We start from the raw sequence: 15255 nt of genomic DNA, 5'->3' as shown, positions 1-15255 counted from the left end.
CTTACCTGGATTTTCTGGTATATTCACTGTATTGCCCAGAAGGACCTGTTAAAATGTCTGTCTTTGGGCTGGGCGAGTGGATTATTAGGACAAGAAATCCTCTTCCGTAACAGGCACCAGCTCTCAGCATGTATTTTTGCAAAAAAGCTCGTCGCACGTGCTACCAGAAATGAGAATCTTAAGGTCACTAAAGAAGATGCAGTTACACTTGTAATTTAATAAAAAGAATTTAGACATCTACCATCTCTTTACACTTCTATGCAGTGAGTGGGCACTGTTCCCCAAAAGGTTTTGCTGCTTCCGTTTTATTTCTGAATTGCAGTAGTCAGCAAGTACTCTTAATGCTGCTTCATAGTATTTGTCATTTACCCCATGTATGTCTGCAGAGACTTGACATTGTGGATTGCAGATCCAGAATTGTTAAAACCAGTAAATAGTGCACCAGGCTTTCCCCAGGAGCTTCTTTACCTGTATACAGCAAATACAAGTGGGTGTGGATGATCTCAAACAAAGAGGCACCAAACAGCAGAGGCATTTGTCATCATGGTTTTTATTCTTCAGTGGCCTTCCACGAGATCTGTATTTTCCTTTTTTTTTTTTTTTTTTTTTTTTTTGTGTAGTCTCTCCTGTAGGGAATAGTTGGGAACTAATAGAGCAATTCTGGTCTCCTCTAGGTCCCCCTATAGAAGTATATGACAATTGAATTAATCTTTAGATACACATAGGACTTTAATACATGAATCAGCGTTATTGTTGCACTGAAAGAAAGCACTGTATACAAACTCAGGAAGCTTACAGCTCAACCTGTAAATCTGCTCTAGCATAGAGATTTCTTCTTTTTTTTTTTTCCTGTGCTCTCCTTGGCCTCAAAGTGATTCTCAATGGAGGGTGACGGGAAGGGAGGGGGCAGGAGGTATTTCAGGCTCTCTTCTATTTCAGGTGCAGTTTCCCATTTGCGTGGTGCTGGCAGTGCAGCTGAGTCCATCAGCATCCACAGGCAGCTCTCCAGCTCTGTACAATCACACTCACTGTGATTCTTCTGATAGTGAAGTGCAGGCCACTTAGAATCCTTGGAGTTGGAAGGGACCTCTGAAGGCCATCTATTCCAACTCCTGTGCTATGAACAGGGACACCACAGCTGCCTCAGGTTGCCCAGGGTCTGATCCAGCCTCGCCTCAAAAGTCTTCAGGGATGAGGTGTCAACCTCAATACTAGGGAACCTGTTCTAGAGCCTCACCGCCCTTGCTGTACAAATTTAGTTTCTGCCATTCTATTAAGGATGATGTCTTGCATGGGTGTCAGATGGAGGGAACAAAAACCAGACAATCTTTGCTGATGTTTTCCACTGAGGGGCTTGAAAAAGTCTGCAGCAAGGAAGTGAGGCTGTGCCAGCCCCAGCTTCCCAGGATGTCTGAGGCCACATTTGCACTTACTGTACCAGCATCTGTGGGTTATGGAAAGAAATTACCTCTGTTCTTGGCAATCCTACAGGCTGACAGCCTGATATGGCAAAATCAACCCATGCATAGATCCAGGCTGCTTTGTGGATGTGTGTATAACACAAGCTAAGCAGATCTGCTGCTGTGAACTGTGGGCCACTGGCATGTCCTTTCTGTGGAATCTGGGCCTGAGAATGTGTGTCAGGAACCATTGCCTGTTCAAGGCTGAAGAGCTCTTCCAGTTAAATGTGGGAGAGGCTGCAGCTGGGAGGCTGGGCGCCAGCAGCCCCTGGGGGCCTTCCTTGCAGAGTGATTGCTTGGTGGTGTGGGGTATGGAGCAATTGCCTCAATTTATTTACACAATTCTTAAGGCACATTAGTGTCCATTCGGTTCATGGAAGTTCTCACAACCATCTTCAACACAGAATGTATCATACGTCAGGTTGCCTTAGTTCAGCCCTTCCTTTGTGTGCAGGCATTATGCTAGTTCTTAATTATAAGTACTTCCATACATATTTTCCAGTAGGATTCTTGCCTTATTCTGTGAATGAGTAATTATTCCATTTCTTTTTATCTTCGTCTTTCATTGCATTGCCCCAGGCTTTGTCTAATACAATCCAAAGCTTTCGCTGAATGAAGAATTATTTATTTTCTCATGGGCATTTCTGTGGTGTTCTGTGTTCTGTTTGTGTGTTTCACAGCCACTTAATGAACTTACCTTCACAGTGCTTGTCTGAAATCAAATGATGCTCCTATCCTTGTGTTGGATATACAGAAGCGCTGGATCTGCATCAAAGGCTGTGACTTTAGATGCCCAGCCATGCAGGCTGTACCTCAGAAGAAGGGCTGCTCTACTGGGGTGGCTTCACTGATTTTTTTTATTTTTAATCTCTCCCTATCAGTTTTCACTTCCCATCCAAGGCCCAGCTCCAATCTCTTGGAATTACTATACGTTTCCTCTTCCTGCTTCCATTTTGTTGGACTCATTTGGTGCGCTTTCCTTTGGGCACGTGCCTTTACACCATCGCAGTTACACACCTGCATTGCCACCAGCTTTCCTTTCACCATACTAACTTCCAGTGTGCCCCGGAGTGCAGGCAGTGCGTTGTCCAGGACTGTCCTGAGCTGACCTGTGTGGCCATTGTGACTGGGGTGCTGAGAAAGGAGGTGTACGCTGTGTGGGATGCTGGAGGAGAGAATCAAACAGAAGGTGGTGATGATCCTCACGACTTTGAGCAGATGGTGTTTGGGAAGGGCTGATGGCTCTGTGTCCAGGCTTATGTGTTGCTGTGCTGGGGATGCTGTGACGAGGCAGAAGGATGGGCGTTCACCAGCCCGGGTTGCACTTGGAGCTCCGGTTAGTCGGAAAAAAGTGGGAAGTGTTTCTCTGGGAGCGCTGGCAGTAAGGGGTGAGCGTGGTCTGTTCCTATGTGCATCCTGGCTGGCCTGTGTTAAGGGAGCTCGTGTCACCCATCTTTGGTATTGATATTCTTTGATTTATGGAGAGGATTAAAAAATTGTCTAGTGTGTTGTTGTTGTTATTGTATGGTTATCTGTTGGGATTCAGTGTGGTATGTTGCTGTAGGAAGTTATAAAGAAACTATATGAAAACAAGGAAATCTTCAGTCTATCATAACGCTTCTAACTTCTCTAGAGATAAATGAAACAATAAATACAGGGCGAGGGGAGCTGATCTATGTCTGTAGTATTTTATTAAATAACGTTAAGTTAGTGTGGTTTTCTGTGGCTGGTTCAATTTCCCACATGGTTTTTGGAGCATTATTACAATGGTCCCTTTGCTGTGTGTAGGTCCACAGGAGCACTGCATGCTGCCAGCATCGCCTTCCCTGTGGGGCAGCCCTGCAGCAGTGTGAGCACATGGTGGTCATGATGCACTGCGGGCAACAGGAGCTGAACCACAACTTGAAAGGGCCGTGGAGGACTGCCTGGGGATTGTCCCACCTCCACCCTCCTGCATGCTGATGCCCGGCTGCTCAGTGAAGGGAGCAAGTTGTCAGCGTGGCTCTGTCGTCGGCACGAGTCCCTCACAGCTGCCTGGCACACTGTGCCTCGGCTGTGGGCAGCGGTGCAGGGCACAGAGTGCTCTGTGGCCTCTTCCTTCAGAGAAACACAGCTGAGATGGCAGAAATGTATGGAGTTCTCAGAGGAGTTGAGGTGGTGGATCGCAGCCCTGAGGGAGGAATACCTGGAGCTGTGCTATCCGTGATGAAGGTGGGGTCTGAGCCCTGCAGGGGAGCAAGGAGTGTTCCTGCTACTAAAGGAGTATTGAGTGCAGAAAGTAAGGAGGAAGAAGAGTGCACCTGCTGCAGGAGGGGCTGGGACTGAAAGGGGACGTGTAAGCTGCAGCTTGTTCTTAAGAATAACGTGTGGGCTCTGATTTGTTCTGGAATTCCTTTTAATAACTAATTATACCTCAAAGTAAAGAAGTAATGAATTATGAAAATGTATTGACTTCAGAGTTTTCGTTGAAAAATCAGGTACACAACTGGAGCAAGCAGCATCAGAGCAAGAGCTGCTGCAGGAGTGATGTGGTTTTTGGCTTAGAGAGAAATCTGAAGTGCCAAGTGAAGTTAAAGCATAAGTTCCACATTCAATTAATGTTATTTCAATTTAAGTGATGGCTTCACTTCCAAAAGGTGTAAAATGGCATTTTCACAGGCATTAGTTTATTTCTTATCTTAAAGCAGTCTCCGCACACACAGAAGGGGATTCATTCAGTAGTTCCGTCTCTGTGGCAGCTCTCCCAGCCCAGTGCTGTGTTTGCTGTGCTGCAGGACCTCCTCTGCCATCCCGCTGAGGGTAACGCGTGGCCAGGCCTGGTGCTGCAGGAGGAAGTAATGCATCACCTGTGCGGATTGTCCCACTTGTTCTGTGTTAAAGAAAGCCTTCTTCAATCGCTCAGCAGCCACGTAATTGCAATGTGGGCAACAGATTTTTATCCTGCTGACTATTCAATTTCCTCCCAGCCCTTTTTATTATGTAATTTGCCATTTTCAGTGCTTCTCCATATTCACAGGCTGCTCTAGTTCACCTGTGTGTTCACAGCTTAACAACTTGCCCTGAAGTCATTATTTTAAAGTACGCATACAAAGTATGTTACAGAAAAGCTGTTGGTAGCGGGATCTTTGAGGCTGTGTTTGGTTAGCGCCTTGTCTTCATGTTCAGCTGTTCTGCTGCTGCTTTTCCTGAGGCCTGGAGAGGAGCAGCTTCTGGAGTTCCTCTGCTCTTGGCTGTCCAGGAGCTCAGAGTTAGAAAAGCTCTGATGAGAAGACTGGCCTGCCTTTAGTGATAGGATTCTGTCACGCCGAACATTGTGTTGCTGTTTCTATTCTACTATCTCCAAACCACTGCACTGCTATGCAGGAAGAGCCAAGTGATGTTTAGCTGATGTCATTTCCCTCATTTGTAGCAGAGTAGACTTCATGGGAAGGTTTTGGGGTTCTTGTTTGTCAGAGGGACGCAGTGAGCGGCAGCAAATCCCTGTGCAGCCCCCCGGGAGCAGCAGGGCTGTGGCCAGAGCAGGAGCACAGGTTGAGGGCAGCACTTTCCAGAACAGCTGATAGGAAATGTACTCTCAGCTGTGCTTTGTTTTTTATCACTATAATTAGTGAGATCGATACGTGCACTCCTCTGCTCATCTCCACATATAGCAGTGCTTATGCTGGTGCCTCCCTGGGGAGAGCTGTGAAGATTTCAGGGGTCTGGAAAATTCTCAAAAGTTGCAGCTGTCCGAGAGATGTGGTGGTTACTGCTCCAGTAGTGCAACAGCAGGAGGAAAGGAAGTTCCATGGCAGTGAGCAGCGGATGGGCTGCTCTCTTTTCTCCCTTTGGTGCCCAGTGGGTGTGTGGTGTGCTGTCCAGCTGTACAGGGATGGATACATGTGCTACCAGAACAAAGTAACACAGATGCAGAATGGCGTCTTTGTGACCCCGCTGCCCTCCAGTCTCCTCTCCTCCCAGCAGCTTTCTGGCTGACAGGCAGTGCTGTGAGCACAGCTCAACCCACAGACCTGTTCTTCAGGTGTGCAGGGAATTTCTTAGCAAAGCTGTTGGGCTTCCACTGGTCCTACGCAGATTTTCATCTTCTGGGATCTGCGAAGGAATGATTAATTAGTGCTTTCAAGTCTGTTGCACAATTAAAAAGGTGTGTGTGTGGCAGAGAGCTTACTTTCAACCTTTTCTGGCGCTTGTTTTCTGCTAATCTGTGTCATTTTTTGTCTACCGACCCTGGGGGACTGTGAATATGAGGAGACCTGCTCATCGCAGCCCGCATTAACAATGTCCTTGTTAAGAGCTGGTGGGCTCAGCAGGGCCCTGTGCAGAAGTTGGCTGCCGGAGCAGAGCGAAGCGGGGGCTGTGCCTCCCTCTGGGCTTTAGCCCCTCCTCATTAAGCAAGTCCGGCCTATTGATTGGGAGCTTGTGTTTGGAAGAGTCTTACTTACTCCATGCATTATCTTGACAGATTGATCAGACCTGATTGAGAACCTCTTAAAGGAACGAACAGCTGTAATGGGGAAGTTGGACTCTGTCATCCGTTAGGATGATTCTGGGAGCGAGAAGAACGAGGCTGACATCTTGGAGCAATTGTATTTACAATTAACATGGCTGAAAACGATTGCCTCTATTGATCCCCCCTTCCTGCAATTACAGCCCCATTGTTTACATTCCAGCACTTCGGTTATAAAAAGGAAATTCAATAATTATTGCATTATTTAAAGTTAAAGTGCCACAGAGTTTGCTGGCTACGCTTGCTGGTTGATTTAACGTTCAGTAAAATCCATGCTGAGCTCTCCATCTTTAGGCTGAGCAATATTTGGCTTTTAATGAGGCTTCAAGGGCTGGTGGAGCAAACGCAGGGTGCTGCTGGCTGGCCTTGGGGCTGCTGGGGGAACCCCACAGTGTTGTGAGGTAGCTGGTGCCAGCCTCGTGCCTGTGTCCCTGTCCAGACCCAGGGCGTAGCTCCTGTCCTTCGGGGGTGCTCAGCTGTCTCTGGGAGATACTGACAGTTGTTCTGCCTTGCACAATACGTCTGACTTTGCCCTAAGTGTGCCAGGTCTCTGCTGAGCTGCCCTGTGCACTGCTGCTGGGATCCTCTGCGAGGAAAGAGGCTTGATGTTTCTGAATGTGAAAATACGGATTCAGAGGGTGGAGTGTAAGGACTGGCTCTTACCCGGGGCTCATAGCAGTGCCCCTAGAGCCTTGCTGTGTGATTCAGGGCCTTGCGTCAAGTATGTCAGCTTCTTTGGCAGGAGAGAGTTCTGCATTTCCAGCCTTCTGAGAAGAAAAACAAAGAAAGAAACCAAAAATCAAATCAACATCCAGATTTGTTGCGCAGAATCTCCTTGTTTTCATCTGGTAGTGGTGTTTATAGGGGCTTGGATGATACCAAGGAGCCCTTGTGGTGGGTGGCGACGCTCACTGTGAGGCCATCCAGGTTGCCTCAGCTGCAGTGCAGAGGCATGTGGCCATCGGCAGGCTGCTGGGGGGGGCTGTTACGTAAGGAGCCGAGGAGGCTGCAAGGAGCCAAAGGTTTTGTAACGTTACTTCTTCAGAAGCAGTAAACAACTGCAGGACATTGGAATACAGAGGAGCAGAAGTTCGTCTTTTGAACCTGCCGTATGGACAATCGATTTTCTCCTCCTTTCACAACATCTGGGCTGGGGCGGCTGCGGTACTGCAGCCCTTCCAGCACCCGCGCGTCCTCCCAGCGGCTGCAGGAAATTCCAACCAGGCCCACAGGTGTGAAAGGAGAGCAAGATGGATGGGCAGCCCTGACTTTTACGGAGTACTTGGAACGGATCAGGATCAGGCAGCTGCTTCCACCTGACTTTCATTAAATATTCAAATTCCTCTCTTCTAGGAATGCGTGATTTATCTCATGTGGCAGATTGGAAGCGTGGGGAGGCAGCAGACACTGCTGAGGTCTGCTGCGGGTCTGGTTCCTCTCCATGAGAACTTGCAGCCTCACCTCCAGCTCTCTGGGACCATGTCATCCTGGGCACAGCTCTTGCTGGCATGAGGCACTTCATTCCGAGCCCTGCTAATTACCTGTGTCTGTCTTCACACTGAGGAAGAGTCTGCCCCTTGGCATCCTCCTCTTCTGAGGATGTGCTGATGTGCCTCCAGCAGCTCCTCCTGGGCATGGCTGTGTTCTGGCATTGGCTTTCAGAGAACCAGATGTGATTTGATGCTGTGCTCCATCCCTGCTGTGCTGCCGTGAGTCTGTATGCCTCGAGGCTGCTGTGGGTCAGTAGGGCCATGCTGGCCAGGGACTGTGCTGTGCACAGGAGGAGGTCAGGGTGGTGCTCCTTTCAAGCATAAGATGGTTCAAAGTGGTTATTGCACCTCCTCAGTGAACTAGGGGTGCAGTTCAGATATATATCTGACCCACTGAACATAGCAAATAGATTTTGGGAAACACCTTTCATCGCTTCCAGCAACAGAGCACTGTAACAAGCGACATTACTGCGGGGATTGAGCTCGTGCTGTATGGAACCTAACACCAAGAGGTCTCGAGCAGACCAAGGTTTGATTTCTGTTTAAAATATGAAAGTTTTTAGAGATTGCATGAAATGATAAACGTTGCCTACCAAAACACCAGTGAAGTTGCTGGGCAGAGAGTGGATCGCTGGTGTTGCAGTGGCCACATGAATCCTCTGTTTTTATTAAAACAGTCTAATCTCTGAAAAATTAGGCCACATACATGGCATGGGGATGAGCAGCACTGCCTGCAGCCAGACAGATTAATACAGCTGTTTAATTAAATTCCACGATTATTGAAAAATATGGTGGGTGCGGCAGTGCTGGATGGGGAAAAGACAGATGATAAAATAAACAGTTTGGAGACGTGTGGGATGGGGGTGGAGAGAGAGAAAAATGGGTATAACGTCATTCCTTAGTTTGTTTAAAAGTTACTTTTCCACAGTCATATGGTGTACACGGCTGTGCTGTTACTTATTAGCAGAAACCATCTCCCAGCCAGACCTGGGGCAGGGGAGGCGCGGCAGTCCCACACAGCACTGCTCGGTGCCCAGCTCGTGGCCGTGCTCTGATCCCTGTCTGTGCCATCCCACTGCATGTTCCCCTGTTTGAGGAGCGCTGCTGGGGGCTGTGTGCCCTGTGGAGCCCCGTGGGGATGGCTGTGTTGGCCCGTGGGCACTCTGCCTTTCTCTGCTGCCAATTTAAACTGTTTCTACACTCGGATCCTCCTAATTGTGCTGATTCTTTCAAGCTAAACGCAGAACGTAACGAGGGTGGAGTGGTTCTATGGTATTTCCTTACCTGGTCTGAAACACTGACCTGGTGCTTTTTTGGGGCAGGGCTGGAGCCATCCTGGCTGGCACAGGCGTGGCAGCTGGTGAGTGGCTCTGCCATGGAATTAACCCAAATACTGCTACCCAGGTGAGAAACAGAATGAGATGTTCTGGGTGCTGCTGGGTGCCCGCATTCCCACCATGTGCTGGGAGCTCAGCTTAGGCTGTGCGATGCAGCTCTGCCTGGCAGGGATCGTCCTGGCTCTCACTGCACGCAGGTCTTCACAGCAGTGTGTCCGAGGAGGTAGTTGATGTTGGCAGGAAATTACCGATCTTTCTTTCCGTAACTGATGAGGAGTTATGGAAACTCCAGAGAGCAAGATCTGTGGTAAAGCTCAGGGGGAAGCTGTGATGGCCGGTGAGATTGATGGGATATTTGAACAACATCCTTTGCCGTGAGAGAACACGCGTTCCTCATATGGAAGATGGGCCAGGTTTGGTGTGATCTGTGTGCAGGGAAAGGTGTTATGAGCTGTATGGTGGTGTGCTGTGGTTTGTGTACGTACAGAAACGGCTCCTGTCCCCTGGGGAAACGTTACTTGTGAGCCGTATGGTTTCCATCAGAGCGTTCCTCTGTCTGTCTCTGATTTAAAGTGGAGCTTTGACTAAAGCTGATCAATATTTTGCATGCCATGCATGAAGAACCAGATGTTGGAAGTTTCCTATCGTTGAAAGGGAGGGAGGTGAACACCCTGCTCAGACTTGCAGAAATCAATGTTCTCTGACAGAAGTCAGTTGGTTTTCCTGGGAACGATGTATTTCTTTGATTTTCAAGTTGATTTGTCTTCTTACAGAGTTCTAGTTTAATATTTTCAGTGTTTTCTGTGATACGAATAGATGAGAAAGATTCACGTTATGATGGACAGTAACTGCACTTAACATCTGGTGTCCCATCATTTCCAGTAACTCAGCTCCTTCCTTTTGTGCCTTGTCTCCTTCTGGCCTCTGCTGCAAGACAGATGTGAACCACAGAGGAAGATATCACAAGGTGGTGGTGGTGGTTGGGGCATCTTCACACTGCAGGGATTTTGGCAGTTCAGGCTGCGCTTCTGGTTCCCACAGAGCCACATCCTTGTTGCGTCCTTGAACCCATGACCAGATGGTTCTGTGATTGCTTACTTGGGATTTCTGTGCCATCTTGCCGAAGATCCATTTCTGAGCTCTTTGACACCTGCTGGCCCCACATGAGGTGTTTGTAGGACAGGTTGTGTCCCTGATGCATTTCTGCCTCAGCTTCCTCCTTCAGCTCAGTGCAGGAGGGCAGGAGGAGGTTTTACTGCAGAAATGGGATGGAAGCAGAGCAGAGCGGGGCTGGTTGAGCAGGGCTGTGCACGGCTTTGGTGGCTGCTTCACTAACCTTCGTTTTTCATGTCTTAAGCCGTTGCTCTTTTTCTGGCTCAGGAAGAGGGTAATGCATGCAAACAATAGGAATAAGGGGAGGAATAAGTTCTTATGAGGGAAAACAGCAAAAAAATCTTCTGAGGGCACCAGTGGGATTAGTGCCCTGGTGGATTCTTCAAATATTACAGTGAATTTAATTAAATACATCGTGATCCCAAAAGAGGCGAGTCTAATTAGCCAGATCTAGAATACATTTATTCTCTTCTCTTGCACTCCCAATCAGAAGCCTCAGCATCAGCTCCTATCCTATTTTTAATCATTCCTAGACTCAGAGGGCTCTCCTTCCTCCGTGTTAGCTAAGCACACAGAGCTGGGTAATATGTCTTTAATCTTATCTGAGCTGTAACTGAGATAATGCCCGTCAGAATTTTTACCAGAAGGTCCTGGCTGCACGTAGACAATATTTTTGATTGACAAAAAAAATTTTGATTAATCATATCCAGGTTGACCAGCTTATGGGCATGTGGTGAGGAAAGGTTCCATGAGGTGACACAGAAGCCAAACATGGGCTCTTGGGGCTGGACGGTCAGAGCTGGCGTGGATTGCCGCTTAGCTGTAACGTAGGTCTGTGCTGGAAGCACCAAGGAGCCTTCAGCCAGAGCCTCCCGTGCCTTCGGTAGCTGTTTCTCCTATGCTTGTGACGAGCCCTTGCTGCAGGAGTGGGTAATATTACAGAATCTCTGGGGATGGCCGCTGCCCCAGCTGAGTGAGGGAGGCCGCGCTGCGCACCAGCATGCCTGCAGGCAGGGAGCTCCTCTATGGTTGGAAGAGACAATTGCTGCCTCCCCGGGGTCTGCAACGTGCAATAGGCATTCCCTCCTCTAGTACGGTCCCAGTGCGGACGTCTCTGCTAAGCAATTGATGGATTTTTGCCAAGCAATCAAAGTATACTTTCAAATTGGCTGCATTGTGTGACAGCACAGCGTCAGGGGCTGACAGGTGTTCTCCTGTGCCAGCCCCTGCTGCTGACAGCCAGCCGCGTGCTGCCCCTCTGCCAGCACTGCTTCCAGGGCCCCGGGGTGGCACCTGAGCGGAGCACGGTGTGCTGGGGGGACGGAGTTCTCATGAGGGTGTATCTGTTTGACGTGAAATTGAGTGCCCCCCAGCTTTAAATGTGAAGGAGTTAGCTATGTTTGTGTTGTAAATAGTTCTTAATGTTGGATCTGGTATTTTCTTTCACTGAAGTTGATCCTACCCATCTTTCTCATTTCATCGTGCTATGTTTTCCTCACTTTTTAATCTGAAGAGCATGTGGTATCTTGAGAGTGAACAGTCCTGGTCTCGTTGTGTTTCTTTCTGAAAAAGCGGTTTCTTACCTAATTCCCAGGTGGCTCTTTTAGCAGTTTGCAGTGGAGAGAATGGAGATGGTGCACAGAATTCACATCTCTCTGCTTTGTTCTTCACAGCACCTTCAGCATCACGAGAGCGGGGTTGAGGGTGAAAGCTGCTATTACCACTGTGTCCTCTGTAACTACTCCACCAAGGCCAAGCTGAACCTCATCCAGCACGTGCGCTCCATGAAACACCAGCGGAGTGAGAGCCTCCGCAAGCTGCAGCGTCTGCAGAAGGGTCTCCCTGAAGAAGAGGAAGACCTGGGACAGATCTTCACCATCCGCAAGTGTCCGGCTGCCGATGTGGGTGAGTGCTGCTTCTCTTGCATGAGCAGCCTCAGGCTGTTGCTTGTGTGCAGCACAGTTTGACTTGCAGCATTAGGGCCAACTGTGTTGTTTCTTGGCAAGTGCAGTGATTCCCTTCTTTTTCTTTCCTGTTGTGGGGATGACGCCTGTTGTTTGTGAATAATAAGTATGGAATGTGACAGGACCGCTGTTGTACTTGTGGTGTCACAGATAGCTCTGCCTCACAGGGCTTATGGTTGTGGCCCTAAAGTTATGCATGTGCTTCCTTTTGTACTCATAGGTGATTCTCTCAGTTCCAGTAGGTCTAAATGCAGCTTTGATGTAGAGAACTGTGTATGTTCAGGTTAGAGTCTTAAGCAGTGAAGTTTTGTTTGTCTAAACGTTTGGGCAACTGTAGCAGATCAGCATACTCTACTTTCTATAGATGTTTCTTGTTGTATCAAATGATGTCTTGAGCACCACTGCCTTCTTCTTGTCTGACTGGTTTGTTGATTTTAGCATGGCAGTCGCTTCAGACCTGGAGGAAGATGTGGCTGAGGACTAGGGGGGGGAATGGAAAGATGTGCTTGCCAGTTATCCACATCTCCTCTTGACAAGTGAGCAAAGTGAATGGCATGGGGCAAGCATTTTCTTGTGCAAAAGGTGAAGGGAGGGGATTGCAACCATGAATCTTGCTACAGAAATTCCCTAAAGGAGGCAGTGAGTGTGACCAAAACAAAAATTGTACTTTATTTAATCATTTAAAAGTTTTGAAAGCTTTTTATGTGAGGGAAAAAAATGAAATCTCATGAAGGCCTGTTTGGAGGGAGGAGGAGAGCTCACCCAAGAAGGCTGCTATGTGTGCTGCCAGGCGTGATGCCTGAGCTGCAGGCATGCACATGGGTGGAGGTCATCACGCCAACCTCTGAGCTACAGCCATAGCTTTCATCCATGGCTGCTGTGGAAATAGCTGGATCTCCCAGAGCAATGCTCTGCAGAGCTGATTTTCTGCAATGAACAGCCATAGTGAGAGGCAGGGAAGAGTGATTGGAGCTTAAAGCTGCTGAGAAAGGAAAACAGCTGTAGGAGAACACCTGCTGGTCTTAGAAATGCCCCTTGAATTAACACTTGGGTTGCTTTGCTGGTAAGCCTGTTGGTAGGAATGATCTGAAACAATTGCAAAACAGACACAAAGTAAACCAGGAAATTTTTTATTAGGAATTAAATCACATTGTCTGGAAAAAAGTGCCCCATCAGTGACCTGGAGGCCCAGCAGAGTCGCAGGCGTGCACTGTGCCTTCCCAAAGGTCACAGTGACAGGGACAGCGTGCTGTCCTGGAGGGGACAGGAGCTCTGAGAGCAATTCTGCCTCTCCTCTCCATGATGCTCCGCTCTGAAGTAACATTCCGATTCTGAAAGGACGTGTTGCCCAGAGTTGTACGGTTTGTGAGTTTTCTTAAAAGCAAAAAGAGCAACATCTGTGACACACAGAACAATCTTGAAACTTTGTTTGCTTTTTACTTCAGAAGTATCTCTTTGCGCATCTGCCAGGATTATGGTATTGCAGGTAGCAAGTACAGAAACTCACTAGCTACAAAGGAAAAGGTTTTGTCAACCAATTAGAAAAAGGTAATTTCTTAAAACTAAAAATCTTGATTAATTGCTAAGGGGAAATCTCACAGGCGAGGCCGGCCCCATGCAGTGCAGCACCTGGCTTCCCAGAGCTGCCTCGTCCCGTGCTCCCTCTTTGTGCACAAAGGCTCTGCTCTGAGCAGGACGACCTCTCCTTTGTTCTCCAAACTTTCAGACTCTCGGTGCTGTGAGATGCTGCTGTTGCACATTTTGCTGCCTGCTGCTCTGCTGCAGCTCTGTGCTGCAGTGCTGTGTGGTAGGGCCAGGTGTGTCCCAGGGCCCACTGAGGCCTTTGCTTTGTCTCGGGTCCGAGATCCACCTGCGCTCATCCGCCGTGCTCCCGCATGGGTTCTGTGCAGCCCTGGGTCCAGTGCCGTGGTTCTGCGTACCGTGCGCTCTTTACAGTTCTGCCTGTTGTACGGCGTGGTGCTGGCTCTGCTGTATCCCTCTCATGTTTTTTGTCCTCCTTTCTGTGGGCTAGGCAGACCTTCCTTGCTGCTCTGTGATGAGAAGTCTCTTGTGATAACTGATAACACGAGAAAATCTTTCCTGTGTTTCAGACGCCTTGAGTAGAAAGTGCTTTTCTGATCTGTGACACTTCTCTGGCAGTGGGGCCCACAGGGACAGTGACTTTTTGCTGATGTGCTGCATTACAAGTGCACTGGTTTGTTTTGATGCCTGCTATTACTCCCCGGTAATCATTGCTGTGATTCTCTCTCCTCTTCTGGTTAATTATATTTGTTTAGAATTCGGTTTCCTTACAAATACAATATTGGCTTTCATTTTCTCCAGAGTGAGTCCCCTTTTGTTACCACTGCTCTTTCTGCAGACTCTTAAAACCTTTTTTAATCCTCACCCTCTTCCACCTTTGGCATAAATTCAGGAGGGAGCCCAGTCCCAGCCCATGCCACCGAGGCTCTGCAGCGTCCCTTCCTGCAGAGCTGCATGCTCAGGCAGGAGCAGCTCCATCTCAGCGCTGGCTCAGTGCCGGCACCACTCCTCACCCCACTCCTGCAACCACACTGCCCCACTGTGCCTGGAGGAGTGGGGGTGTGTGGGTGGTGGGGTCCAGTGCTGCTAATGAGGTACAGCCCTGGCACAGTGTGTGTCCAGGTGAGGAGCTGCCCTCCTGCTGCAGCCACAGTTGCACTTTCTGATCTGGAGACTTCTGTGACTTTGCTAGAATTGCTTCAAGGTTCTTTACCTCTTTTTTTTTTTTTTTTTTTTGTTCCCTAAACTCTTCCAGCTTTTGCTAGTGTTTTCATCTCTTAACTTTGCATAAATCTGTTGGTTAGAGCAATAAAAGATAGCTCAGCCCTTTTGCTGTACCTTTGTTAAACAGGATGTGTGCACCGTGTACATGGAGTCACGTTGTTCCCCTCCGTCCTCCAGTGCTTTGTAGCAGGGAGAAGGTGCCAGGGTTCGGTGTGTGTCCGTGTGTACTTAACTCGCTGCTGTGTGCAAGCATGTAGGAAAAAAGCATTGCTGTCTCTGGGGTGGTATGTAGATATTTGCTTGTGTAGAAGCATCTCAATCTGTTGGAAGAGAATGTCTGATCATACCTTAATTAGTCCTCTAACAATCTACAAAGGTCAGTGCCAATTGCCTGTTCATTTACATTTGTAATTGTGATGATTCTTGATTGCACATTAGTTGCAACTCATTCCCTCCCACCCCTCAGAAAACACATGCAGCAGCCTAAGAGCAGCCTGCAGATACAAGGACCTTTGTGTCTGCTTGTGCCAGCAGCACAGCCCTCACTGAAACTTTTGTGTCTTTTATGGCAAAGAAGCTACGCTCAACTTCCAGTAAAGGGATGGTGAAGTCATTGTC

General features: G+C 48.4%; 1 protein-coding gene across 6 annotated transcripts in view; it reads left to right on the top strand.

Moving 5' to 3' along the window:
• Positions 1–15255, top strand: part of ZFHX3 (zinc finger homeobox 3) — a 510916-nt gene that overhangs the window by 431085 nt on the left and 64576 nt on the right. For all 6 annotated transcript variants that reach the window (XM_048958823.1, XM_048958822.1, XM_048958824.1 and 3 more), the window contains one exon: positions 11581–11812. In XM_048958823.1, the coding sequence (XP_048814780.1) occupies positions 11581–11812 (232 nt within the window). The remainder of the gene's footprint in view (positions 1–11580; positions 11813–15255) is intronic.

The sequence above is a fragment of the Lagopus muta genome, chromosome 12, assembly GCF_023343835.1.
Source record: "Lagopus muta isolate bLagMut1 chromosome 12, bLagMut1 primary, whole genome shotgun sequence".
NCBI classification, from domain to species: domain Eukaryota; kingdom Metazoa; phylum Chordata; class Aves; order Galliformes; family Phasianidae; genus Lagopus; species Lagopus muta.
This window is presented reverse-complemented; position numbering and strand designations above follow the sequence as displayed.